The sequence below is a fragment of the Babylonia areolata genome, chromosome 14, assembly GCF_041734735.1.
Source record: "Babylonia areolata isolate BAREFJ2019XMU chromosome 14, ASM4173473v1, whole genome shotgun sequence".
In the NCBI taxonomy this organism is placed as follows: Eukaryota; Metazoa; Mollusca; class Gastropoda; order Neogastropoda; family Buccinidae; genus Babylonia; species Babylonia areolata.
The window spans coordinates 1,437,929-1,461,555 of NC_134889.1; the positions used below are offsets into that span (position 1 = coordinate 1,437,929).

At 43.0% G+C, this 23,627-nt stretch overlaps 1 protein-coding gene across 3 annotated transcripts in view; it reads left to right on the forward strand.

Moving 5' to 3' along the window:
• The first annotated feature begins 1,539 nt into the window (after positions 1-1,539).
• The window catches only part of LOC143289723 (golgin subfamily A member 2-like), a 49,857-nt gene continuing 27,769 nt past the window's right edge, over positions 1,540-23,627 (forward strand). For all 3 annotated transcript variants that reach the window (XR_013056267.1, XM_076598796.1, XM_076598797.1), the window contains exons 1-9: positions 1,540-1,592; positions 12,152-12,289; positions 12,880-12,992; positions 15,238-15,301; positions 16,258-16,317; positions 16,775-16,855; positions 17,383-17,484; positions 18,747-18,840; positions 20,373-20,479. Coding sequence is in view for 2 of the 3 variants with exons in the window: in XM_076598796.1 (XP_076454911.1) it covers positions 1,545-1,592; positions 12,152-12,289; positions 12,880-12,992; positions 15,238-15,301; positions 16,258-16,317; positions 16,775-16,855; positions 17,383-17,484; positions 18,747-18,840; positions 20,373-20,479 (807 nt within the window). In the remaining variant the exon portion in view is untranslated. The remainder of the gene's footprint in view (positions 1,593-12,151; positions 12,290-12,879; positions 12,993-15,237; positions 15,302-16,257; positions 16,318-16,774; positions 16,856-17,382; positions 17,485-18,746; positions 18,841-20,372; positions 20,480-23,627) is intronic.

Genomic DNA, 23,627 nt, shown 5'->3' on the forward strand with positions numbered 1-23,627 from the left:
ACACAAAGAGAAGCATTTGTCAGAATACACTGGCGCACAGTACCTCCATTCAACAATCCTTGACCCACCCACGACACCTTTAAGAACACATCACTGCAACACGCACGCGCAAATGCTCAGTCACTCAGAAGCACCCTGCAATACACAAACGGCAAACAGCTTCCATACAATAAAACATGCATTCGGAACCGGATCATAACACCACCAGTACTGGAAAATTACTGTCATTGGAAAAGGCGCATTTTCTCTGCAGGTTTAGAATTTAGCGAGACAGAATATCACAGTTTATCTGGCAGTTTGTTCCACAATAGGGAATATTCCACACTCCAAGGAGGTGAGAGTGGTAGTGAGGGCAGAAAACATGTATTCAGTTCCTTCGGAAACAGGTAGTGAATGAAGAGAGGAGTAACAAGATACGTTATCATCAACAATAAAAGACGTTACACAGACAGCACTTCATAATAAATGCTTTATCGATAACCAACATTAACAGACCTTACTCAGACAGCACTTCATGATAACACAATTCAAGGGAGGAATAAAAAGACACACACATACAGTAACAAGATACTTTATCATCAACAATAACAGACCTTACACAGACAGCACTTCATAATAACACAATTTATTTATTTATTTAGGGAGAAATAAAAAGACACAGGTGCACACTTCTATGCCTGGCACCTGCAAACATACAGGGACTACAAAAACTGAAAACTTATTGGAAAGAAGAGCGCTCAAGAACATTAAATCTGATGCTACTGATTCCATTGAGCATTCGTTCTTCTTAAGAATGAGTCAGTAAATGGAACCAGGCGGAAGAAGAAATCATCAGTGGAGGTACCATTGCAGCATTCACAGCGGCCACCTGCAGTTTTCTACAGGTAGCTGCATTCCTCACTTCACTGCAGCTTTTCTTCCTTTTCTTTTTGCTTTCTACTTTTTACTTGTACCACCGGCATTCTACGATTTTACCAATTCAAAGCATCAAAGACACCATATACATGGGTGTGTGTATCTATTATATGGGTGTGTGTGTGTGTGTGTGTGTGTGTGTGTAATATATATATATATATATATATATATATATATATATATATATATATATATATATAAATGATCCCATTGGATCTTTCATTTCATGCGCTCTCCCTACTCAGATGTGACGATAACTACGACTGGTCAGTGAAACATATTTATCCTGATCCTCATCTTTATTCCACGATGTGCTGAACGTAAAAGCATTTGTTATGATCTCTGTCGACTGAAACATGAAAAATGTGCCCGGGGAACATTCCGGATAGGGTACAAATGGACCCATCATTCCTCTTGTGTAAACTAAATCACCTACTCTATTGATATTACAATTAATCTGCCATCAAAGGATTCGTATTCGTATTCGAAAAGTATCAAATTGGCGAAATCATGCGGTATAAAAGAAAAAGAAAGAAAATAATTTACATGCATCAAATTTTATGCGAAACTGTTGTCCGCGTCGATAACTTCCGTTTGCGTGTCAACATGCGCACGCATAAAAGCCGAAAATGGCCGACTCCACGAAGAAGGACAAGATAGCAGCTGCAAAGAAGAGGGTAAGTAGAACTCTGTCTTCACTCGCAGTATCTCCAGAGTTTGGTTGAATGTATATATGTTTCTTCAGATTCATCACTTATAAAATCTTATTTGAAATTTGTGTTTGTAGGCTGCCACTATAATGTAAAATACGGTTCCAAACTTTGATCGTAGCAGACAGCAAATTCCTGATTGTTTTGGGGCGTGTTACTAACCCACAGTTTGTCTTTTAACAGTGAGCTGTATTATGTGAAATATTAAATGTAACACGAACTGACAAGTTTTCGATTCATAAATAGAAGCTAAATTGAAGTGATGTGACTGTTGTAGGTGTTGTAATGACTGCCATTTCTCAATTGGTGGAGTGGATACTTGGCAACTTTACACTTCAGACATCTGAGTGTTAATCAACTTTACACTAACCAACTTGGCAACTGCTTGTAAGTTGCTGACAATTTTTTTTATATCCCATTTGACTTTCCTGTTTCCTGTCATATCCGAGGAATGGATTTCCGTTTTGCTCCACCTCTGATTGATAACCGATAACCAGACGTGTTTTATTGATCAGTGCACTGTAGCTTGTTAAAAAAAATATAATAAAAATAAAATATAAAATAAACACCAAAAACCCCAGTGACTTTTGTAGACTTGCATGAATCCATGTAAACTTTTGTAAAATGATATGATCTTCTTTTTTATTCATGACTGCAGCTTCATTATAACGAATATACGAAACATACACCACTGCCAAGAAGAACACTATCAGTTTCACAAATTAGATTTAGTTATGTATTCTTGTTCTCATTTGCTGGAATATACTTGTATACATTCTTTGATCATTCATGCTTCAGCCTTACCATACAGTACCATACCATACCATACCATTTAATTTCTAGAAGCTGCCAATAGTCTTCTGAACTGAATTGAATAACAATACCATATATTGCACCATACCATACCATTCCAGTCCATACTATACTGTACCATGCATGACATCTTTATCAATTAAGTATGATGGGAATTCAGATGTGTGCCCACAAGGCTTGTTGATGGGCTTCCATATTCCCACAACATAAGATTTTGCATATCAGCAAATATCATGAATATTTAGAATAATTTATAAAGAAAGTAAAAAATCTGAGATTCTAATTTTTCCCATTCATCCCTCCTGCTACATTCACCATATCTGGATACATTGATACCAAGTATATAAAAAATTAAAAAAGCAAAAAAAAAAAAAAAAGCAAAGCAAACCTGCCATAATTTGAATTTGCAGAAAGCCTTCATACATCATCCATTTTCCTAACAATATTTACACTGGCATTCATGCCCTGTATTTTTCATTGTATGTATCCATGATTATGAACATAAGGTGCACATTAACTTATCAAATTATCTTTGAAACTTTGTTTTACTTTTTGATTAAATTAGAAATAAAAACACCCAAGTATATGACATTCTCATGCATGCACTTCTTTTTAACACTTTTTTTTTGTTATTGTTTGTTTTGTTTTCTACACAGCACCCCATCTGCTTTTTTGATGAAATGCTCTGGTCTGTCAGTGTCACGCTGGATTATGTTTCCCACCAACCCTCCCCCTCCCCGCACAAACATTAATCCAAAGTTCAATACTCTGCAGATTTTAGGTGTCCAAAATATTGTTAGGAGTTGGATGCAGACATTAACACTAAAGGATAGGAGTAGTTGTTTTATTTAGACAGTGCATTTAGCAATTTGGCTTGTTTATAAAGAAATCAGTGCAGTTTATTTTATAGTTTTTAAAGAGGCCATGAAGTTAAATAGCATCGTGCTCTAAAAACCTGGCAAATGGGTAAATGATAACAGAACCTTGCATGAAACTGAACAGATCTGTGCATTAAAGTAATGATATTGAATCGAACCATCAGCCCATATCAGCATAGGGTGCTGGGTTTGGTTCTCAACTGAGCAATCCTGTAAGCTGGCTTTGAACTCTGACCATGTGATGTTACATCTGACCTTTTGCTGTTTCCTTTCTTGAGAAACTACCATTCAAAACTGAAATGGGGCACAATAAAAAAAAAAACCCAAAAAACAACCAACCAACACTTGTCAAGTGATAAGACTGAGACAAGATCAGAATGACAAGAACAGAAAATTAAAAATGATAGCACACAACAGAAATTGTTGTCATTGTCAGTTCACTGTTTGCATGCATTGGCACAACCTTAGTTCTTTACAGCAGTATTCACATCTGTAAGGTCTGAAGCCCAGGTAATTAGTTCTATTGAGTTGTGTAATGCAGTTGTGTAATGTGTTCAACAACATTCATAATATTCTGTCAGGTCTGAAGCCTTAGTTCTTATCAGTGTGTAATATTTTTGTAATCTGAAGTAATGTGAACAGCAGCATTCATTTCTGTGAGGTCTGAAGCATTAGTTCTTTTCAGTGCATAATATGTTATCTGAAGTAATTTCTGTAAGGTCTGAAGCATCAGTTCTGTCATTTGTGTAATATGAACAGCAGCATTTATAAATATAATACTCAATTTGTCAGGTCTGAAGCCAAAGTTCTTTTCAGTTGTGTAATGTGAAGAGCACCATTCATTTCTCTAATGTCTTAAGCCTTGGTTACTTTCATTTGCATGGATTGTACATCCTACGGTAATCCAGAGAATAACGAATCCTTTTGTCATTGAAGGTGCAACTTATCCTGGGGATGGTCTTACGTCAAGACATAGAATGTGCATGGAGAAACAACTTGGGAGGGGGTGTGTGGGGGGGGGGGGTCATTTAATTTAGAGCTGAACACAATGCAGGATAATTTGAGGGGTCTCCTGCTTTGCTGCTAGTTTTTGCTTAGTTGGTGTGTTTGGACTGCTGATAGTTGGAAAGTCAGAATACTGGAAACATTTAAACGTATTGTCCTGAACTGGGTATATAAACCAGTAAGTTTGATAGGATAATAATATAATTAGTCAGTTATATTGCAGTAGGATAATGTGATAATGCTCTATTTCACCAAAACAGTGTCTTAAACAAAACATATACTGGTATGGTCATAGTGGATGGTTATATTAGCATGAACAAAAGTCAGACCAGAAAATATAGTATTATGAATATCAGATAGAACAGAATTCATCATGAACTTGATAATGATAATTTTTTTTTATATAAAATAGAATAAATACAAGCCTATTGACATTGAAGAACAGAAGATCCAGTATTGTGGACACAAAGATGAAGAGGAGGAAGTGTTGGCCAGAGGGGAGACAAAGGAAATCCTTCCTCACTGGTGTCCTGTTTCTGTGTGGGTGGAACTGCACTGTTCTGTGTGGGTGGATTGCACTGTTCTGTGTGGGTGGATTGCACTGTTCTGTGTGGGTGGATTGCACTGTTCTGTGTGGGTGGATTGCACTGTTCTGTGTGGGTGGATTGCACTGTTCTGTGTGGGTGGAACTGCACTGTTCTGTGTGGGTGGATTGCACTGTTCTGTGTGGGTGGATTGTACTGTGTGGGTGGGTGGATTGTACTGTTCTGTGTGGGTGGATTGCACTGTTCTGTGTGGGTGGGTTGTACTGTTCTGTGTGGGTGGAATGTACTGTTCTGTGTGGGTGGGTTGTACTGTTCTGTGTGGGTGGAATGTACTGTTCTGTGTGGGTGGATTGTACTGTTCTGTGTGGGTGGAATGTACTGTTCTGTGTGGGTGGGTTGTACTGTTCTGTGTGGGTGGGTTGTACTGTTCTGTGTGGGTGGATTGTACTGTTCTGTGTGGGTGGATTGTACTGTTCTGTGTGGGTGGAATGTACTGTTCTGTGTGGGTGGAATGTACTGTTCTGTGTGGGTGGATTGTACTGTTCTGTGTGGCGTGTACTGTTCTGTGTGGGTGGCGTGTACTGTTCTGTGTGGGTGGGTTGCACTGTTCTGTGTGGGTGGCATGTACTGTTCTGTGTGGGTGGATTGCACTGTTCTGTGTGGGTGGATTGCACAGTTCTGTGTGGGTGGATTGCACTGTTCTGTGTGGCTAGAGTGTACTATTTTCTGTGGGTGGAATGTACTGTTCTGTGTGGGTGGATTGTACTGTTCTGTGTGGGTGGAATGTACTGTTCTGTGTGGGTGGGTTGTACTGTTCTGTGTGGGTGGAATGTACTGTTCTGTGTGGGTGGAATGTACTGTTCTGTGTGGGTGGAATGTACTGTTCTGTGTGGCGTGTACTGTTCTGTGTGGGTGGCGTGTACTGTTCTGTGTGGGTGGGTTGCACTGTTCTGTGTGGGTGGCATGTACTGTTCTGTGTGGGTGGATTGCACTGTTCTGTGTGGGTGGATTGCACAGTTCTGTGTGGGTGGATTGCACTGTTCTGTGTGGCTAGAGTGTACTATTTTCTGTGGGTGGAATGTACTGTTCTGTGTGGCTAGAATGTACTATTTTCTGTGGGTGGATTGCACTGTTCTGTGTGGGTGGATTGCACAGTTCTGTGTGGGTGGGTTGTACTGTTCTGTGTGGGTGGGTTGTACTGTTCTGTGTGGGTGGATTGTACTGTTCTGTGTGGGTGGAATGTACTGTTCTGTGTGGGTGGAATGTACTGTTCTGTGAGGATGTATTGTACTGTTCTGTGTGGGCGGGTTGTACTGTTCTGTGTGTGGAATGTACTGTTCTGTGGTTTGTACTGTTGGGTGGTTTGTACTGTTCTGTGTGGGTGGTTTGTACTGTTCTGTGTGGGTGGATTGCACTGTTCTGTGTGGCTAGAGTGTACTATTTTCTGTGGGTGGAATGTACTGTTCTGTGTGGGTGGAATGTACTGTTCTGTGTAGGTGGAATGTACTGTTCTGTGTAGGTGGAATGTACTGTTTTGTGTAGGTGGAATGTACTGTTCTGTTCGGGTGGATGGAATGTACTGTTCTGTGTGAGTGGGTTGTGCTGTTCTGTGTGAGTGGGTTGTACTGTTCTGTGTGGGTGGGTTGTACTGTTCTGTGTGTGGAATGTACTGTTCTGTGTGGGTGGGTTGTACTGTTCTGTGTGTGGAATGTACTGTTCTGTGTGTGGAATGTACTGTTCTGTGTGGGTGGATTGTACTGTTCTGTGTGGGTGGAATGTACTGTTCTGTGTGGGTGGGTTGTACTGTTCTGTGTGTGGAATGTACTGTTCTGTGTGGGTGGGTTGTACTGTTCTGTGTGTGGAATGTACTGTTCTGTGTGGGTGGAATGTACTGTTCTGTGTGGGTGGGTTGTACTGTTCTGTGCGGGTGGACTGTACTGTTCTGTGTGGGTGGAATGTACTTTTCTGTGTGGGTGGAATGTACTGTTCTGTGTGGGTGGAATGTACTGTTCTGTGTGGGTGGAATGTACTGTTCTGTGTGGGTGGAATGTACTGTTCTTTGTTGGTGGATTGCACTGTTCTGTGTGGCTAGAATGTACTGTTTTCTGTGGGTGGATTGCACTGTTCTGTGTGGCTAGAATGTACTGTTTTCTGTGGGTGGAATGTACTGTTTTATTTGGGTGGACTGTACTGTTTGTGGATGTTTTACTGTTTGTGAATGGATTGTACTGTTGATGGATTGATAACACTGTTCTAAGTGGGTGTAATGCACTGTTCTGTGTGGGTGGACTGCACTGTTCTGTGTGGGTGGAATGTACTGTGCAAAGCTTTGCAGCGAGAGAAAATGGAGACTGGCTTGCTTTGACTGTTGGCTGGCTTTCTTTGATGTGCCGTGCTGGTATTGATTCTAGCTGTGTGTGTTGGGAACAGTGAGTGATGCTTCAGGCTTTCCTTTGTTTTCTCTAATTCCTTAGTACAGGACAAACCCAAATAGATTTGACGGAAGTAAAGTTATTTGTGTGTATTTACACTCTGCACCTCCCAGTGCTTGGGAAATGTGTGTGTGCATACATGTATAATTCACATAATGCACTCTCCCCACCCCCTCCACACACCCACCCCCCTCCCCAGTCCGCCCATAACCCACCTGACCACCACTTCATCCTGGTGCCCTGAGGCACGTGTCCTGCACTGGGCTTGTTTTGAAGTGGCCCTGAATTGCGGCCTTCATTCCATTGAAGTCGGTGCTTGTTTTGGCTTGGTTTTGTTTGCCGGTCAAGCGTGTTTTGTTGTTAAGGAAAGTACACTGGTAGATTTGTGGTCATCATGTTTTGATTGTCATTGAGAAACTTGATGAGAGAAACTTGTAAAAGTTGTTTGTGTACGTTTTCAAGTGGGGGAAAAAAGTATATTGTATTCTGAGAAAGGCAAGGGAAGACAGAAAGAACCCATGTGTTGTACATTCTGTTTGAGTTATTGTGACCTGGGTTCAGACCCATCTCAGTCTGTTCAGCGCTGGGGGTGAAAATGGCAAACAGTTCCATAGTGTGGACCGAGTTTCTTTTTCTTGTGGAGGGTTGGCCAAGTGTCAAAGCGCTTGACAAAGAGTAGGAAGTCATTCTCCATGGGTTCAACAGGGATGTAAATAATCCATCCTCTTGTCAGTCTCCACCAAGTCAAGTGGTCTTCAAGTACATTCCCACACACAACATGGATGAAGTAGTAGCAGTAGTGGCCTAGCGGTAACGTGTCCAAGAAGCGAGTGTCCATGAGTTTGAGTCTCATGTACGATCCGGGATTTTGACTCCCCACTCCACTGGTCTGGGTGCTAGTTATTTGGATGAGACAATAAACCCAGGTTTAAACAGAGCATGAACTTAATAAATGTAAAAGAACCCATGGCAACAGAGGGGTTGTCTTTGGCAAAATTGTCCAAAAATCCTCTGATAGTTGACTCTTTCACCACCATAGGCGACCTTAGTTGACGTGACAGTGCACTGTCACAGGAAACGTAAGTCGACATTGAGGGGTCATATTATTCTAAGCTCACCAATGAAACAATGAATAACCTTTGCCTCTTGGTCAAGTTTGAAGTGAACAAGTGCATTGTATCGCTTTGACATGAACGGACTGAGAGCGTTGTATCCAAAATATTTGGCACTGGGGAGCATTTTCACACAGGAACGTGACAGTGAAAGAGTTAAATGATTACCGGTACATAGATTTGCAAATAGGAAGAAGCGGTGTGGAGGGGAGGAGGGGGGTGAGGGGGGGGGGGGGGTTCGTCCTCCACAGTGGTGTACTGTCCCCTGAGAGATATGCCCAATTTTGATAGATATTGTTAGGCCAGGAATTATGATAATGCAGTACAATACAGCAGCACAACACAGCACAACAATGAAATTCAGTGACACAATCCCACACAGAGCACATAGTACACACAGAACTGTGTAGGCCTTTTTTCCTGGCAATGCTCCGTGTTTTTCATTGTGTAACTTGGGCATCACTCTGCTTCACAGTCCACTCTGCTTCACAGTCCACCCTGCTTCACAGTCCACTCTGCTTCACAGTCCACTCTGCTTCACAGTCCACTCTGCTTCACAGTCCACTCTGCTTCACAGTTCACTCCTCCCCTCTCCCCCTGGGCTCTGCGTCTTTCTCTGCCTTTCTCATTGGCTGTTTAGATGTATATGGCCATATATGGTCGCAAGGACGAGGGGTGGGAGGTCACAGACTTGTTTTGTGTGCTCCTAGTGTTCTGTCAAAGTGAATGTTTATTTCAAGTGAAAAGAGCATTGTAATTATTGAGTGTAATTAAATAGTTTTGATTCTTTCTTCATTCCATGAATTGGTGATACCTGTGATCATGTGTGTTAAACCTTTCACTCGATGTCACGCAGTAAAGCTGAGAATTGTTCATGTTTTGGTTACGTAAAGATAATAATCATTTAGTAATGTTGTTCTCTTCTCTGGTTGTGTACATGTACTAATGTAGTGCTGCGCTGCAAGCTTTACTGCTCTAAACTGTGTTTTTAGCATTGCTGCTGTAAACAGGTTGAACTGTAAACTTTGCTGATGTTAACAGATAGAGTTAACAGATTGTTTTGAAAACTTTGCTGCTGTAACCAGGTTGAACTGTAAACTTTGCTGATGTTAACAGATAGAGTTAACAGATTGTTTTGAAAACTTTGCTGCTGTAACCAAGTTGAACTGTAAACTTTGCTGATGTTAACAGATAGAGTTAACAGATTGTTTTGAAAACTTTGCTGCTGTAAACAGGTAGAACTGTAAACTTTGCTGATGTTAACAGATAGAACTGTAAACTTTGCTGATGTTAACAGATAGAACTGTAAACTTTGCTGATGTTAACAGATAGAACTGTAAACTTTGCTGATGTTAACAGATTGTACTGAAAACTTTACTGCTGTAAACAAGTACCACTGTAAGCTTTACTGCTGTAAAGAGATTGCACTGTGTATAGATTGAGATCCATACAGACAGACAGGCACAGAGATAGAGGAATATGATACTGGAGGAAAACAAGCCCAAGTAAGCAAAAACAAAGTAAGTTAGTTGAGGTAAACGAGTCTTCTGCCTGATGTTTCTTTATCAGTGCTTGCATTATGATATATTGACCAGTGATTCTGTGCACTGTCATTCTGTGATGCTTGCTGTTCGGTGAATGTGCACTTTGGCGATCATTTCTGTTCAGTGCATGTGCACTGGGCCGTGTGATTCTCTGTGTTCAACAAATGTGAACCCTGTTCTTTTCTGATGTTGGTCATAATGTGATTTCATGTGATGTTGACCTGTCATTCACACAGACGTTATGACTGTGTGCTGTTAACATGATTGTATTCACGCTGACATTGATCATTGTCATTCACACTGACACAACACACTGACCTGACTGTCATTCACACTGACGTGATGGCTGTGTTCAGTTGACATAATTCTGATATACACTGACATGACTGTCATTCACACTGATGTGATGGATGTGTTCAGTTGACATAATTCTCATGCACACTGACGTGACTGTCATTCACACTTACTCTGATGTGACTTTAGTCATTTACACTGACACTGTCATTCACACTGAGACTGACTGTCATTTACACTGACACTGTCATTCACACTGAGACTGACTGTCATTCACACTGAAATGATGTGACTGTCATTCACACTGACTCTGACATGACTGTCATCACACTGACTCTGATGTGTCTGACTCTGACGTGATTGTCATTCACACTGACTCTGACGTGTCTGACTCTGACGTGTCTGTCATTCACACTGACTCTGACGTGTCTGACTCTGACGTGACTGTCATTCACACTGACTCTGACATGACTGTCATTCACACTGACTCTGATGTGACTGTCATTCACACTGACATGACTGTCATTCACACTGACTCTGATGTGACTGTCATTCACACTGACATGATTGTCAATCACACTGACTCTGATGTGACTGTCATTCACACTGACTCTGACATGACTGTCATTCACACTGACTCTGATGTGACTGTCATTCACACTGACATGACTGTCATTCACACTGACTCTGATGTGACTGTCATTCACACTGACATGACTGTCAATCACACTGACTCTGATGTGACTGTCATTCACACTGACTCTGATGTGACTGTCATTCACACTGACTCTGATGTGACTGTCATTCACACTGACATGACTGTCAATCGCACAGACTCTGATGTGACTGTCATTCACACTGATATATCTGTCATTCACATCGAAGTTACTGTCGTTCACACACTCTCGTGACTCTCATCAGGGTTCAGATTTAACCTTTTTGTTTGAGCGCCAGTCAAGCACTGTGGACAAAACATTTGAGTGCCCAGTTGTGGTTTTGGGTGCCAGCATAATAAGATGAAATAAAATGTGCCAAGGAAAGTCTTTCTGCCAGGCTTCATTGTACACGCGCTGGCGCTTTGATTCCTACTCCTGCTGTGTATTCTTCTTGTCATCCTGAGCCTTCGTCTCTGTTTTGGGAGTCTTTCTTTTAACTCTCTCCATACGAACGGCGAAAGAGACGACGTTAACAGCATTTCAGCCCAATTACCATCATCAAAATATTGCAAGCGGAAGGCTCTTATAGTGAAGAGGTGAATGTTGACAAAGAATACTACAATTCTGACGACGGAAGCTAAAGGTTGGGTCATTCAGACACCCACTGGACATCTGAGGGGTCTGTGTAGAGGAGAAGAGAGGACTGGCCGTACTGAGTGAGTTAACATTGAAGATGGGAAACATTGTTTGTCACTAAAGCGCCATATATGTCACCATCTGATCGCGCATGCGCCCAGGTGCTGCTCCGCAAAGTGAGCTGCAGCAGACGACACTTTACATTTCAATCGACCGCATTCGAGCTTGCTTTCTTGATGTGTCTTATATAATTTTCTTTCACCTCTATCAATTTCTGAGTGCCAGCTGGGCACTCTCCACAGAAAATTTGCGTGCCCGAGCCAGCTTCTTGTAGCATTTGCACACGGGCACCTGCTGAATTGGAACCCTGATCATACACACTGACGTGAGTGTTGTGGACCTGACTGTCATCTTGACCATGCCATGTTACACACACACACACACACACACACACACAGACACACACACACACACACACACACACACACACACACACACACACACACACACACACAGTGTGTTGACAAAGCGGTGATGACGCCGCATGTGGTCTGATCCATGTTCCCACCCGGCGGCAGTGCGGCTGGCATGCAGTGTGTGGTGTTTTGCAGCTGAAGCAGTTCCAGCAGAGGTCAGGACGCACACCCAGCCGGTCCCCAGCCCCCTCCGCTCGCTCCAACAAGTCAGGGGGGTCCCAAGACTGTGAGGAGCACGACTCCCGTCGCAGCATTTCCCCTGTACCTGAACAGGTGGGTGAGAGTGCAGGTGTACCTGAACAAGTGGGTGAGAGTGCAGGTGTACCTGAACAAGTGGGTGAGAGTGCAGGTGTACCTGAGAGTGTGGGTGTACCTGAACAGGTGGGTGAGAGGGCATGTGTATTTGAACAGGTAGGTGAGAGTGCAGGTGTACCTGAACAGGTGGGTGACGGTGCAGGTGTACTGTGCAGGTTGGTGAGAGTGTAGGTGTACCTGAACAGATGAGAGACTCAAGAGTGTAGGTGTACCTGAACAGGTGGGTGAGGGTGCAAGTGTACCTGAACAGGTGGTTGACAGTGCAGGTGTACCGGAACAGGTGGTTGAGAATGCTGGCGGTGAAGAGAGTGTGCACAGGGGGTGAGAGAAAAGAGGATGACTGCGGGAGGGGGGTGCGGGTGCAGGGGCCATGAAAGAAAGTCCACAGTGGTGTGTACGTCACAACCCATACTGTTGTGTTCACTGTTGTACATCACTATAAATACTGAAAGAGAAAGAATAAGTATACACACTGTGTGTTGTGCTGTGTCGTCAGTGAAAAAGAAAACACGTGTGATGTACACGTCCCATGTTGTGCTGTGTTACAGACAAGTGGGGAAACGGGCAGCAGAGGCCGAGCGGTCAGCAGGAAGGGGGAGGTGTTGGACGGTGCCAGAAACAACAGCCGTGAGGAGCCAGCACAAGATCACACTGAATGGAGGTACGGTACAGTGGTGGATGGAGGTATGGTACAGTGGTGGATGGAGGTATGGTACAGTGGTGAATGGAGGTATGGTACAGTGGTGGATGGAGGTAGAGTACCATAGTGGATGGAGGTATGGTACAGTGGTGGATGGAGGTATGGTACAGTGGTGGATGGAGGTAGAGTATCATAGTGAATGGAGGTATGGTACAGTGGTGAATGGAGGTAGAGTACCATAGTGAATGGAGGTATGGTACAGTGGTGGATGGAGGTAGAGTACCATAGTGAATGGAGGTATGGTACAGTGGTGAATGGAGGTATGGTACAGTGGTGGATGGAGGTAGAGTACCATAGTGAATGGAGGTATGGTACAGTGGTGGATGGAGGTAGAGTACCATAGTGAATGGAGGTATGGTACAGTGGTGAATGGAGTATAGTACCATAGTGAATGGAGGTATGGTACAGTGGTGGATGGAGTATAGTACCATAGTGAATAGAGGTATGGTACAGTGGTGGATGGAGGTAGAGTACCATAGTGAATGGAGGTATGGTACAGTGGTGGATGGAGGTAGAGTACCATAGTGAATGGAGGTATGGTACAGTGGTGGATGGAGGTAGAGTACCATAGTGAATGGAGGTAGAGTACCATAGTGAATGGAGGTATGGTACAGTGGTGGATGGAGGTATGGTACAGTGGTGGATGGAGGTAGAGTACCATAGTGAATGGAGATGTGGTATAGAAGTATAGTAACATAGTAGATGGAGCTGACATAGTGAAAGGGATGATATGGTTTCTTTTGTTGATGGTGTGAGAGAGATATGTGTTGGTCGTTTAGATGCTGACAACTTTGAGCTGTCAGTACACGGATGTCTGTAGTGTGAACTGTGTTGGTCGTTTAGATGCTGACAACTTTGAGCTGTCAGTACACGGATGTCTGTAGTGTGAACTGTGTTGGTCGTTTAGATTCTGACAACTTTGAGCTGTCAGTACACGGATGCCTGTAGTGTGAACTGTGTTGGTCGTTTCGATGCTGACAACTTTGAGCCGTCAGTACACGGATGCCTGTAGTGTGAACTTTATTGGTCGTTTAGATTCTGACAACTTGAGCCATCAGTACACGGATGTCTGTAGTGTGAACTGTGTTGGTCGTTTAGATGCTGACAACTTTGAGCCGTCAGTACACGGATGTCTGTAGTGTGAACTGTGTTGGTCGTTTAGATTCTGACAACTTTGAGCTGTCAGTACACGGGTGCCTGTAGTGTAAACTGTGTTGGTCGTTTCGATGCTGACAACTTTGAGCCGTCAGTACACGGATGCCTGTAGTGTGAACTTTCTTGGTCGTTTAGATTCTGACAACTTGAGCCGTCAGTACATGGATGTCTGTAGTGTGAACTGTGTTGGTCGTTTAGATGCTGACAACTTTGAGCTGTCAGTACATGGATGTCTGTAGTGTGAACTGTGTTGGTCGTTTCGATGCTGACAACTTTGAGCCGTCAGTACACGGATGTCTGTAGTGTGAACTGTGTTGGTCGTTTAGATGCTGACATCTTTGAGCTGCCAGTACACGGATGTCTGTAGTGTGAACTGTGTTGGTCGTTTAGATTCTGACAACTTTGAGCCGTCAGTACACGGATGTCTGTAGTGTGAACTGTGTTGGTCGTTTAGATTCTGACAACTTTGAGCCGTCAGTACACGGATGTCTGTAGTGTGAACTGTGTTGGTCGTTTAGATGCTGACTGCTTTGAGCCGTCAGTACACGGATGTCTGTAGTGTGAACTGTGTTGGTCGTTTAGATTCTGACAACTTTGAGCTGTCAGTACACGGGTGCCTGTAGTGTGAACTGTGTTGGTCGTTTCGATGCTGACAACTTTGAGCCGTCAGTACACTGATGTCTGTAGTGTGAACTGTGTTGGTCGTTTCGATGCTGACAACTTTGAGCTGTCAGTACATGGATGCCTGTAGTGTGAACTTTATTGGTCATTTAGATTCTGACAACTTTGAGCTGTCAGTACACGGGTGCCTGTAGTGTGAACTGTGTTGGTCGTTTCGATGCTGACAACTTTGAGCCGTCAGTACATGGATGTCTGTAGTGTGAACTGTTGTGGGCTTTCTTCTTCTTCTTCTTCTTTGTTCGTGGGCTGCAACTCCCACGTTCACTCGTATATACACGAGTGGGCTTTTACATGTATGACCGTTTTTACCCCGCCATGTAGGCAGCCATACTCCGTTTTCGGGCTTTGAGTTGTGGCCTTTCTGTTACAGGACCACTGCCTCCACGGAAAGTCTACAACAGCTTTCACAGCAGCTGAATGGCTTGTTGGCTGAGGTTTGTGCTTTGCTTCTCAACATGTGTTTGTTGACGTCTGTGTGTGTGTGTGTGTGTGTGTTAACACATCTGTTTTAATGTGCAGACATATATGTGAGTATTCATATTTGTGTGTGTGTGTGTGTGCATGCACATGTTTTTTGTGTGCAAATATATATATATGAGTATGCATATGCTTGTTAGAAGGTTTGACTGGATGTTATGTGGGAATGTTCACACTCCTGCACAGAACTTTCATGACAAAAAAAAATTCTCACTGTCAGAAGAAAAGCATAATTTGGCAGTTGGATCAATTGATGCAGTTTGACACAATCTTTTTGCCGTAATTCTATTGATTTGAAAAAAAATTAATGTCTCATTTAATGGTTTATGGATGTAATTAACTAATTTATAATAAACTATTTGGTCCGCTATTTGGAATGCCCCCATATATGTTTCTATCACATGTTTAACAAGCATTTTGGAGTTTTTGTGTGAATTGTCCAAGTAGGAAAATGTTAAAGTGTTGATAAAATTAGTCTGGATTTTACAGTAGTATGCTGATGGATTTGGGTTTGCCCAAGTGCAAATGTTCGCATTCTAGTACACAAGTTGTGGTGTCAGTTGCCCTTTCCTTGTATGTCTCACCAGGATTTCTGTCTCTTGTCCACTGCTGTCCTGTCCTTGTATGTCTCACCAGGATTTCTGTCTCTTGTCCACTGCTGTCCTTTCCTTGTATGTCTCACCAGGATTTCTGTCTCTTGTCCACTGCTGTCCTGTCCTTGTATGTCTCACCAGGATTTCTGTCTCTTGTCCACTGCTGTCCTGTCCTTGTATGTCTCACCAGGATTTCTGTCTCTTGTCCACTGCTGACATAGTGTTCATTGCATCACAGCCAAGGTCTTTTTCTGTAGGTTAATGGTTTTTATTTACTTTGCCTGTGTTTTGTTTTAATGTGTGTATGTGTGTGTTGACAGTCGGCAGACGACCCTGGTATATCTGATGAATCAGAGAACTCCACTTTGGAAGAATTAAAGGTTTGTGTGAGTGTTTGGTTTGTGTGTGTGTGTGTGTGTGCGGGCGCATGTGTGTTTGTGTTTCTGCATGTATTTATTTATCTGTTTGTGTATAAATCAGAATCATGTTTATTTGTTGTGAACACACACACACACACACACACACACGCACACACGCACACACACACACACACAGACATGCACATAGTCTCCATGTTTTTTTGGGGCGGGGGAGGTTGTTATTATTGTTATTATTATTGTTGTTGTTGTTGTTATTATTGTGTTGGTTATTTTGTTTTTATTTTTGGGTATAATATCACCAACGAGTCATGGCCAGATCAGAGCAAGGGCATTGACTGACAATTCATTACCTGCTTAACAGTAACACTTCCACATTTGTTTGTTATATTGACTGATTTATTCATGGATTTTCAGGTTGTTGCCACGTTTGTATATGTATAGACTTTGTGATTTTCAGAGTCGAAACAGAGATCTAGCAGCGTTATTAGAGAAACATTCTCAGGCCAGTGAACAACTCAACACACAGAATCAACAGCTGGTAAGCCAACTCTCACTGCCTCTTTCAACTAGTTGTGTGGGTGTGTGCGTGCGTGCATGTGTGTGTGTGAGAGAGAGGGGGGGGGGGGGGGGAAGGGTTGGAGGAAATGAAAGTGAAGTGATAGTGAAATGCGTCTTAGGTCTTGGCTTATGCGGCAGTGTTGTAAAAGTGTTAGTTATTAATAGGGGGATGCTTATGCACTTTGTCTTGGCAATAAAGTGATTGTAGCTGTGAGCAGCGGGCTTGCTAGGTGTTGAATCAGAACAGGCACTGCGGAACACCACCAAAACGACTTTCAGTGCAGCATCTCTTCCGGTGTGTGGCCTCCTGGCGACCTAACATTGATAGTTCCTTGTGGTCTGCCAGTGCTGAGACTGCAGCAGACAAACCTGGTGTGGTTGTGCGTGTGAGGTGTGGTCCAGGTATTCCTATCAAGATCTGTGTGTGTGCTGTGTGATCCCACTATCCCATCATGTGTGCTGTGTGAGGTGTGATCCCACTATCCCACCATGTGTGCTGTGTGTCAGAGGGAACAGGTGCAGACCGTGCAGGACCAACTACAGACAGAGCGCGGCAGTCTGAACGACAGGTACAAGAAGGACGTTGCCTCTCTCAAAGAACAGCTCCAGGTAACTGGCCAGTGTGTGTGAGTGTGTGTCTGTGTGTGTGTGTGAGTGTGTGTGTGTGTAAATGACAGGTACAAGATCTTCTCTCAAAAGACCGCTCCAGGTAATTGGCCAGTGTGTGTGTGTGTGTTGTGTGTGTGTGTGTGTCTGTTGTACAGATTCCCATAGTGTCATGATGTGTGAACAGGTTCATAAATATACTGTAATGATGTCGTGACAGGTGCAATAGCCGAGTGGTTAAAGCGTTGGACTTTCTGGTCTGTAAAGCGCTTAGAGCTTGGTCTCCGACAGTGGGTAGGCACTATATAAGGATCCCTATGATTCATTGATCATTCATGATGTGTGTACAGGTCCACATACAGACGATAGGAATCATTGATCATTCATGGTGTGTGTACAGGTCCACATACAGACGATAGGAATCATTGATGATTGATGATGTGTGTACAGGTCCACATACAGACCATAGGAATCATTGATGATGTGTGTACAGGTCCACATACAGACGATAGGAATCATTCATGGTGTGTGTACAGGTCCACATACAGACGATAGGAATCCTTGATGATTGATGATGTGTGTACAGGTCCACATACAGACGATAGGAATCATTCATGATGTGTGTACAGGTCCACATACAGACGATAGGAATCCTTGATGATTGATGATGTGTGTACAGGTCCACATACAGACGATAGGAATCATTGATGATTGATGATGTGTGTACAGGTCCACATACAGACGATAGGAATCATTGATGATGTGTGTACAGGTCCACATACAGACAATAGGAATCATTGATGATTGATGATGTGTGTACAGGTCCACATACAGATGATAGGAATCATTGATCATTCATGGTGTGTGTACAGGTCCACATACAGACAATAGGAATCATTGATCATTCATGGTGTGTGTACAGGTCCACATACAGACGATAGGAATCATTGATGATTGATGATGTGTGTACAGGTCCACATACAGACGATAGGAATCCTTGATGATTGATGATGTGTGTACAGGTCCACATACAGACGATAGGAATCATTGATGATTGATGATGTGTGTACAGGTCCACATACAGACGATAGGAATCCTTGATGATTGATGATGTGTGTACAGGTCCACATACAGATGATAGGAATCCTTGATGATTGATGATGTGTGTACAGGTCCACATACAGACGATAGGAATCATTGATGATTGATGATGTGTGTACAGGTCCACATACAGACGATAGGAATCATTGATGATGTGTGTACAGGTCCACATACAGACGATAGGAATCCTGGTGGCGGAGAAGACAGAACTGCAGTCACAAGTGGGGCAGTCCCAGCGAATCGCTGACCAGAGAATAGGTCAGTCAGTCAGACAGACAGTGAAAGAGAAAATAACAAATAAGCAAAGACACTGTAGGGCTGTAACACAACAAGACAGATGTAATGTAGTCACTATGTCATGAACATCGTAATGACTGCATCATGAACATTGATGTAGGGCTATAATACACAGCAAGACTGAGACGTAATGTAATGACTGCGTCATGAACTTTGATATAGGGCTATAACACAACAAGACAGACATAATGTAACGACTGTGTCATGAACATTCATGTAGGACTGTAACGCACAACAAGACAGATGTAATGTAGTCACTACATCATGAACATTGATGTAGGGCTGTAACACAACAGGACAGACATAATGTAGTCACTACATCAAGACAGACGTAATGTAGTGACTGGTGTGAAATGTAGCCAGTAGCTTTGCTCTGTTGGACAGTTCATGTGGCTGACGCAGTACGAAGGTGGATACCCAGACTTAGGCTTGGCTCAGCCAGATAAACCATGTATGATGGCAGTTTTGTTTTTGTAAGGTAGTGTCCTTCATTATCTTTCGTTATCGGATGAATGATATGTGAACAGATTTATCTTCATGTACAGTAAGTTAAAAACCTTTTTTGCTTCTCTTGCTTTTGTTGAGTAATTGATTTATTGGATGATGCTCCCAACTTTTGACTTATTTTCTTGGTTAACTAACGTATTGAAATCTGATCCCGACGGGCGCAGTAGCCGAGTGGTTAAAGCGTTGGACTGTCAATCTGGGGATCCCGGGTTCGAATCACGGTGACGGCGCCTGGTGGGTAAAAGGTGGAGATTTTTACGATCTCCCAGGTCAACATGTGCAGACCTGCTAGTGCCTGAACCCCCTTCGTGTGTATATGCAAGCAGAAGATCAAATACGCATGTTAAAGATCCTGTTATCCATGTCAGCGTTCGGTGGGTTATGGAAACAAGAACATACCCAGCATGCACACCCCCGAAAACGGAGTATGGCTGCCTACATGGCGGGGTAAAAACGGTCATACACGTAAAAGCCCACTCGTGTGCATACGAGTGAACGTGGGAGTTGCAGCCCACGAACGCAGAAAAAGAAGAAGAAGAAGAAATCTGATCCCCAGCAGAGAAAGGAAAGACAGGATCGACTTAGAGGTAGAGAAAAACGAGCAATTGAAGGGGGCCGAGTCGAATGGAGTATACAGAATGTAAGAATACAATAAACACAAGCCGCATGCAGCAAAATAAGGCCAAATGAATACGCTTAATAGCCCAAAAAAGCGTAAGACAAGACAGAGCGTAAACCTGACAAGATGGCGTGGAGAGCCTTGGTCAAAGGAAGGATTCAGCGCTTATAGCTTTTAGAGGCGTTTGATTGGCTAAGAGCGGACCGGGCAAGACGGGTCGTCTTTTCACCGTTAGCCACGCGAAATTTGGCCAAGCAGAGCAAACCAATAGGCCTAGTTTGCATCAGTTTGACATGGTAAGTATATGTATGACCAAACATGGAGTATATTCTTTTATTGATTGACTTTCTTTTCTTCCCTTTCCCAGAGGAGATCGAGGAGCTGAGTGGTCGACTAAAAGCCTCTCGGCAGCGTGTGGCGGACTTGGAACGAAGTCTGTCCACCTCCTCTCAGTCCGGTCAACAGCTGGAAAAGGTGAACATGTGCAGGGCTTTACTGGCCTGCTTTTCTTCTTGTCTGTCTGTCTGTTGATTATTACTAGTCTGTGTATGTTCTTCTCAGTAAAGACTGTCGGTTGTAAGGGAATGATTTGTGAAGGTGGAGAAATATTGGACCGATTTACTGACGCTCACAGTATTAACGGCAACCAGTCCATTTTTTCAGCTTCATGTGACCCAAGTTTAGACATAACAGAATAGAGTAGCTGATTATCTGTCCACTAAACAAATGTGCGAAACTTGTTATGGACGATTATGTAATCAGTCCATGAATCAGACTGATCACTGTGAGATGGTTAGACTCATAATCAGTCAGTGTATCAGGTAAACGAAACAGGAATGACTTAGCAGAATGGAGACTTCAACTGGATTTTGTTACATACATGCAACTGTGATACGCTGCGTCATAATGGACAGATACTGGACTGACGTATATTCATACAACTTGATATTCTGTGTTGAACTGTGGACTATATATTGTTTTTCTTTTCCTTTTTTTTTATTTTTATTTTTTTATAACAGCTGGGAAAGGTAAGTTCAACAGCACACTTCCCCAACACCTCACCATATTTTTGTTTTGTTCTTTTATTCATGTATAAACATATTTATATATAGAGCGTGTGATAATTAACTGTCATATATGTGTCTGTGCTATGTTTGTCTGCTTGTTCCATGCCAGTATCTGAAGTGAACTGGAAACAGTGGTGGTTTCTTGATCACTACTCTTTTAACTACTCCGACTTAATTTGTCACAGTTGTTGTTTATAAACTGGGATTTGTTCATCAAATTTGGTGCAGTTGTAGTTCATAAGTGGGTTTGTTTGTTAAATGTGGCGCAGTTGTAGTTTATAAGAGGTCTGCTTTGTCAGATTTTGCACAGTTTTTAAGTGGATGAGTTTGTCAGATTTGGCACAACTGTAGTTTGTAGGTGGATTTCTTGTTAAAGTTGACACACTTGGTGTTCACGAGTAGCATTGTTTGTCATATTTGGTACAGATGTAGTTTATAAGTGGGTTCATTTCTTAAATTTGACACAGGTGTAGTTTAGAAATAGGTTTGTTTGTCGAATTTGGCACTGTGAGTTTGTAAGTGCTCTGTGTAGGAAACATGTGGCGCAGTGATGAACATTCAGAGAATTTATGTCATGTTATCGATAACTATACTGTTTGTTTAGACGGTATCAGGCAGAGTGACACATGGATTTGTTCATTTTCTCAATTGCAGTAAAATGGAACACAACACAACACAACACAACACAACTCACCTACAACCCACTCCACCCCACCCCACCAGCACGACTGTAGATGGTGGTGGGCGGGACTGTTACACCAGTATCAGAGGCTTTACTGCTTGCATCTTGTTTCCGTCAGTGGCACAGAGGTCATGTCAGTGGTGCATAGGTCATGTTAGGGGTCATTGGGTCATGCCAGGGGTCATGGAGTGACAGGGTCATGTCGAGGGTGGGGTTCATGTCAGTGGTGCGTGGGTCATGTCGGGAGTCATGGGGTCATGCCGAGGGGGTCACGGGGTCATGTTGAGGGGTTCATGTCAGTGGTGCATGGGTTATGTCAGGGGTCATGTCGAGGGGTTCATGTCAGTGGGTCATGGGGTCATGTCGAGGGGTTCATGTCAGTGGTGCATGGGTTATGTCAGGGGTCATGTCGAGGGGTTCATGTCAGTGGTGCATGGGTCATGTCAGGGGTCATGTCGAGGGGTTCATGTCAGTGGTGCATGGGTCATGTCAGGGTTCATGTTGAGGGGTTCATGTCAGGGGTGCATGGGTCATGTCAGGGGTCATGTGGAGGGGTTCATGACAGTGTTGCATGGGTCATGTCAGGGGTCATGTTGAGGGGTCATGGGGTCATGTCGAGGGGTTCATGTCAGTGGGTCATGGGGTCATGTTAGGATCATGGGGTCATGTCGAGGGGTCATGGGGTTGTGTCAGGGGGTGGTGGTGGAGGGGGAGGTGGGGGGGTTGTCGTTCAGTGGTGCAAGGGAGATGAAAAGTGTTCAGACAGACAGACAAGGTCAGGGATGTCAGTGAATAGTGCCTGTACCAGCAAATAGGTCTGGGTTCTCTGTGGGCGTGTGAGCCGCTCTCCTTTATGTATGCACACAGCAGTAGTGACCTTGCCAGTAGTTTCTATCTCTATACGCACAGTACTCTTGCTGATTGTGGGAACAAAATTTTGCTTGTAAGATGATTTTTTCCCCCCTGTTTTTTGTTTTTGTTTTTTTGCTGTTTTTTTGTTTTTGTTTATTCAAATTAGCTTAGCAGTCAGTAGTAGTGAGTGGGTAATCTTCTTCCTGCTTAGCTCCGGTATACAGCATGCCACGGTATGTATCATGAGTTGTCCATTATTCAAAAGTAAGAGGTTTTTGGTTCATCATTGTATATCGTGGTTGTCTCTAATCTAAAGGGTACGGTGCTGGAATTGAAAGGCAGGAACTTTTTTTAGTTTTCCTTTATGTATCTTGGTTTTCCTTTCGGAGTAGATGTTTCTCTACGGTGTGCCCATCTTTTGTCAAACAGGAGTGGAGGATAATTGCATTACCTTGAAGTTGTACCTTTGTTGTTATCCTCTGTTTTGGAACTATAGGGGAAAGCGCTGGTTTGAGATATTGTGCATACATAAAGGGTTTGCTTAGATTTGATGTTCAGCCTGGTGTTTTCACTGATAGTGAATTATTTATGTGTAGTGTGGCTATGTGTGTGTATTGTATCTCTGTGCATGTTGTGTATATGTGTGTATGTGTTGTGTATGTGAAGTGTGTCTGTATGTCTGAGTGTGCGTGTGTGTGTGTAGTGTGTCTATGTATGGATTGTGAGTCTGTGTATGTGTAGTGTTTGTGATTTTGTAGTGTGTATTTCTGTGTATAATATGTCTATGTCTCTATGTATGTGTAGTGTGTCTGTATGTGTAATGTGTCTGTATATGTGTAGTGTGTCTGTGTATCTATGTATCTTTGTATGTGTAGTTTGTGGATGTGTAGTTTGTATGTCCATGTATGTGTATTGCATTTGTGTTGTATTTGTATGTATGTATATGTGTAATGTGTCTCTGTGTGTATGTGTTGTATGTATGTCTCTGTGTGTATGTGTTGTTTGTATGTCAGTATATTTT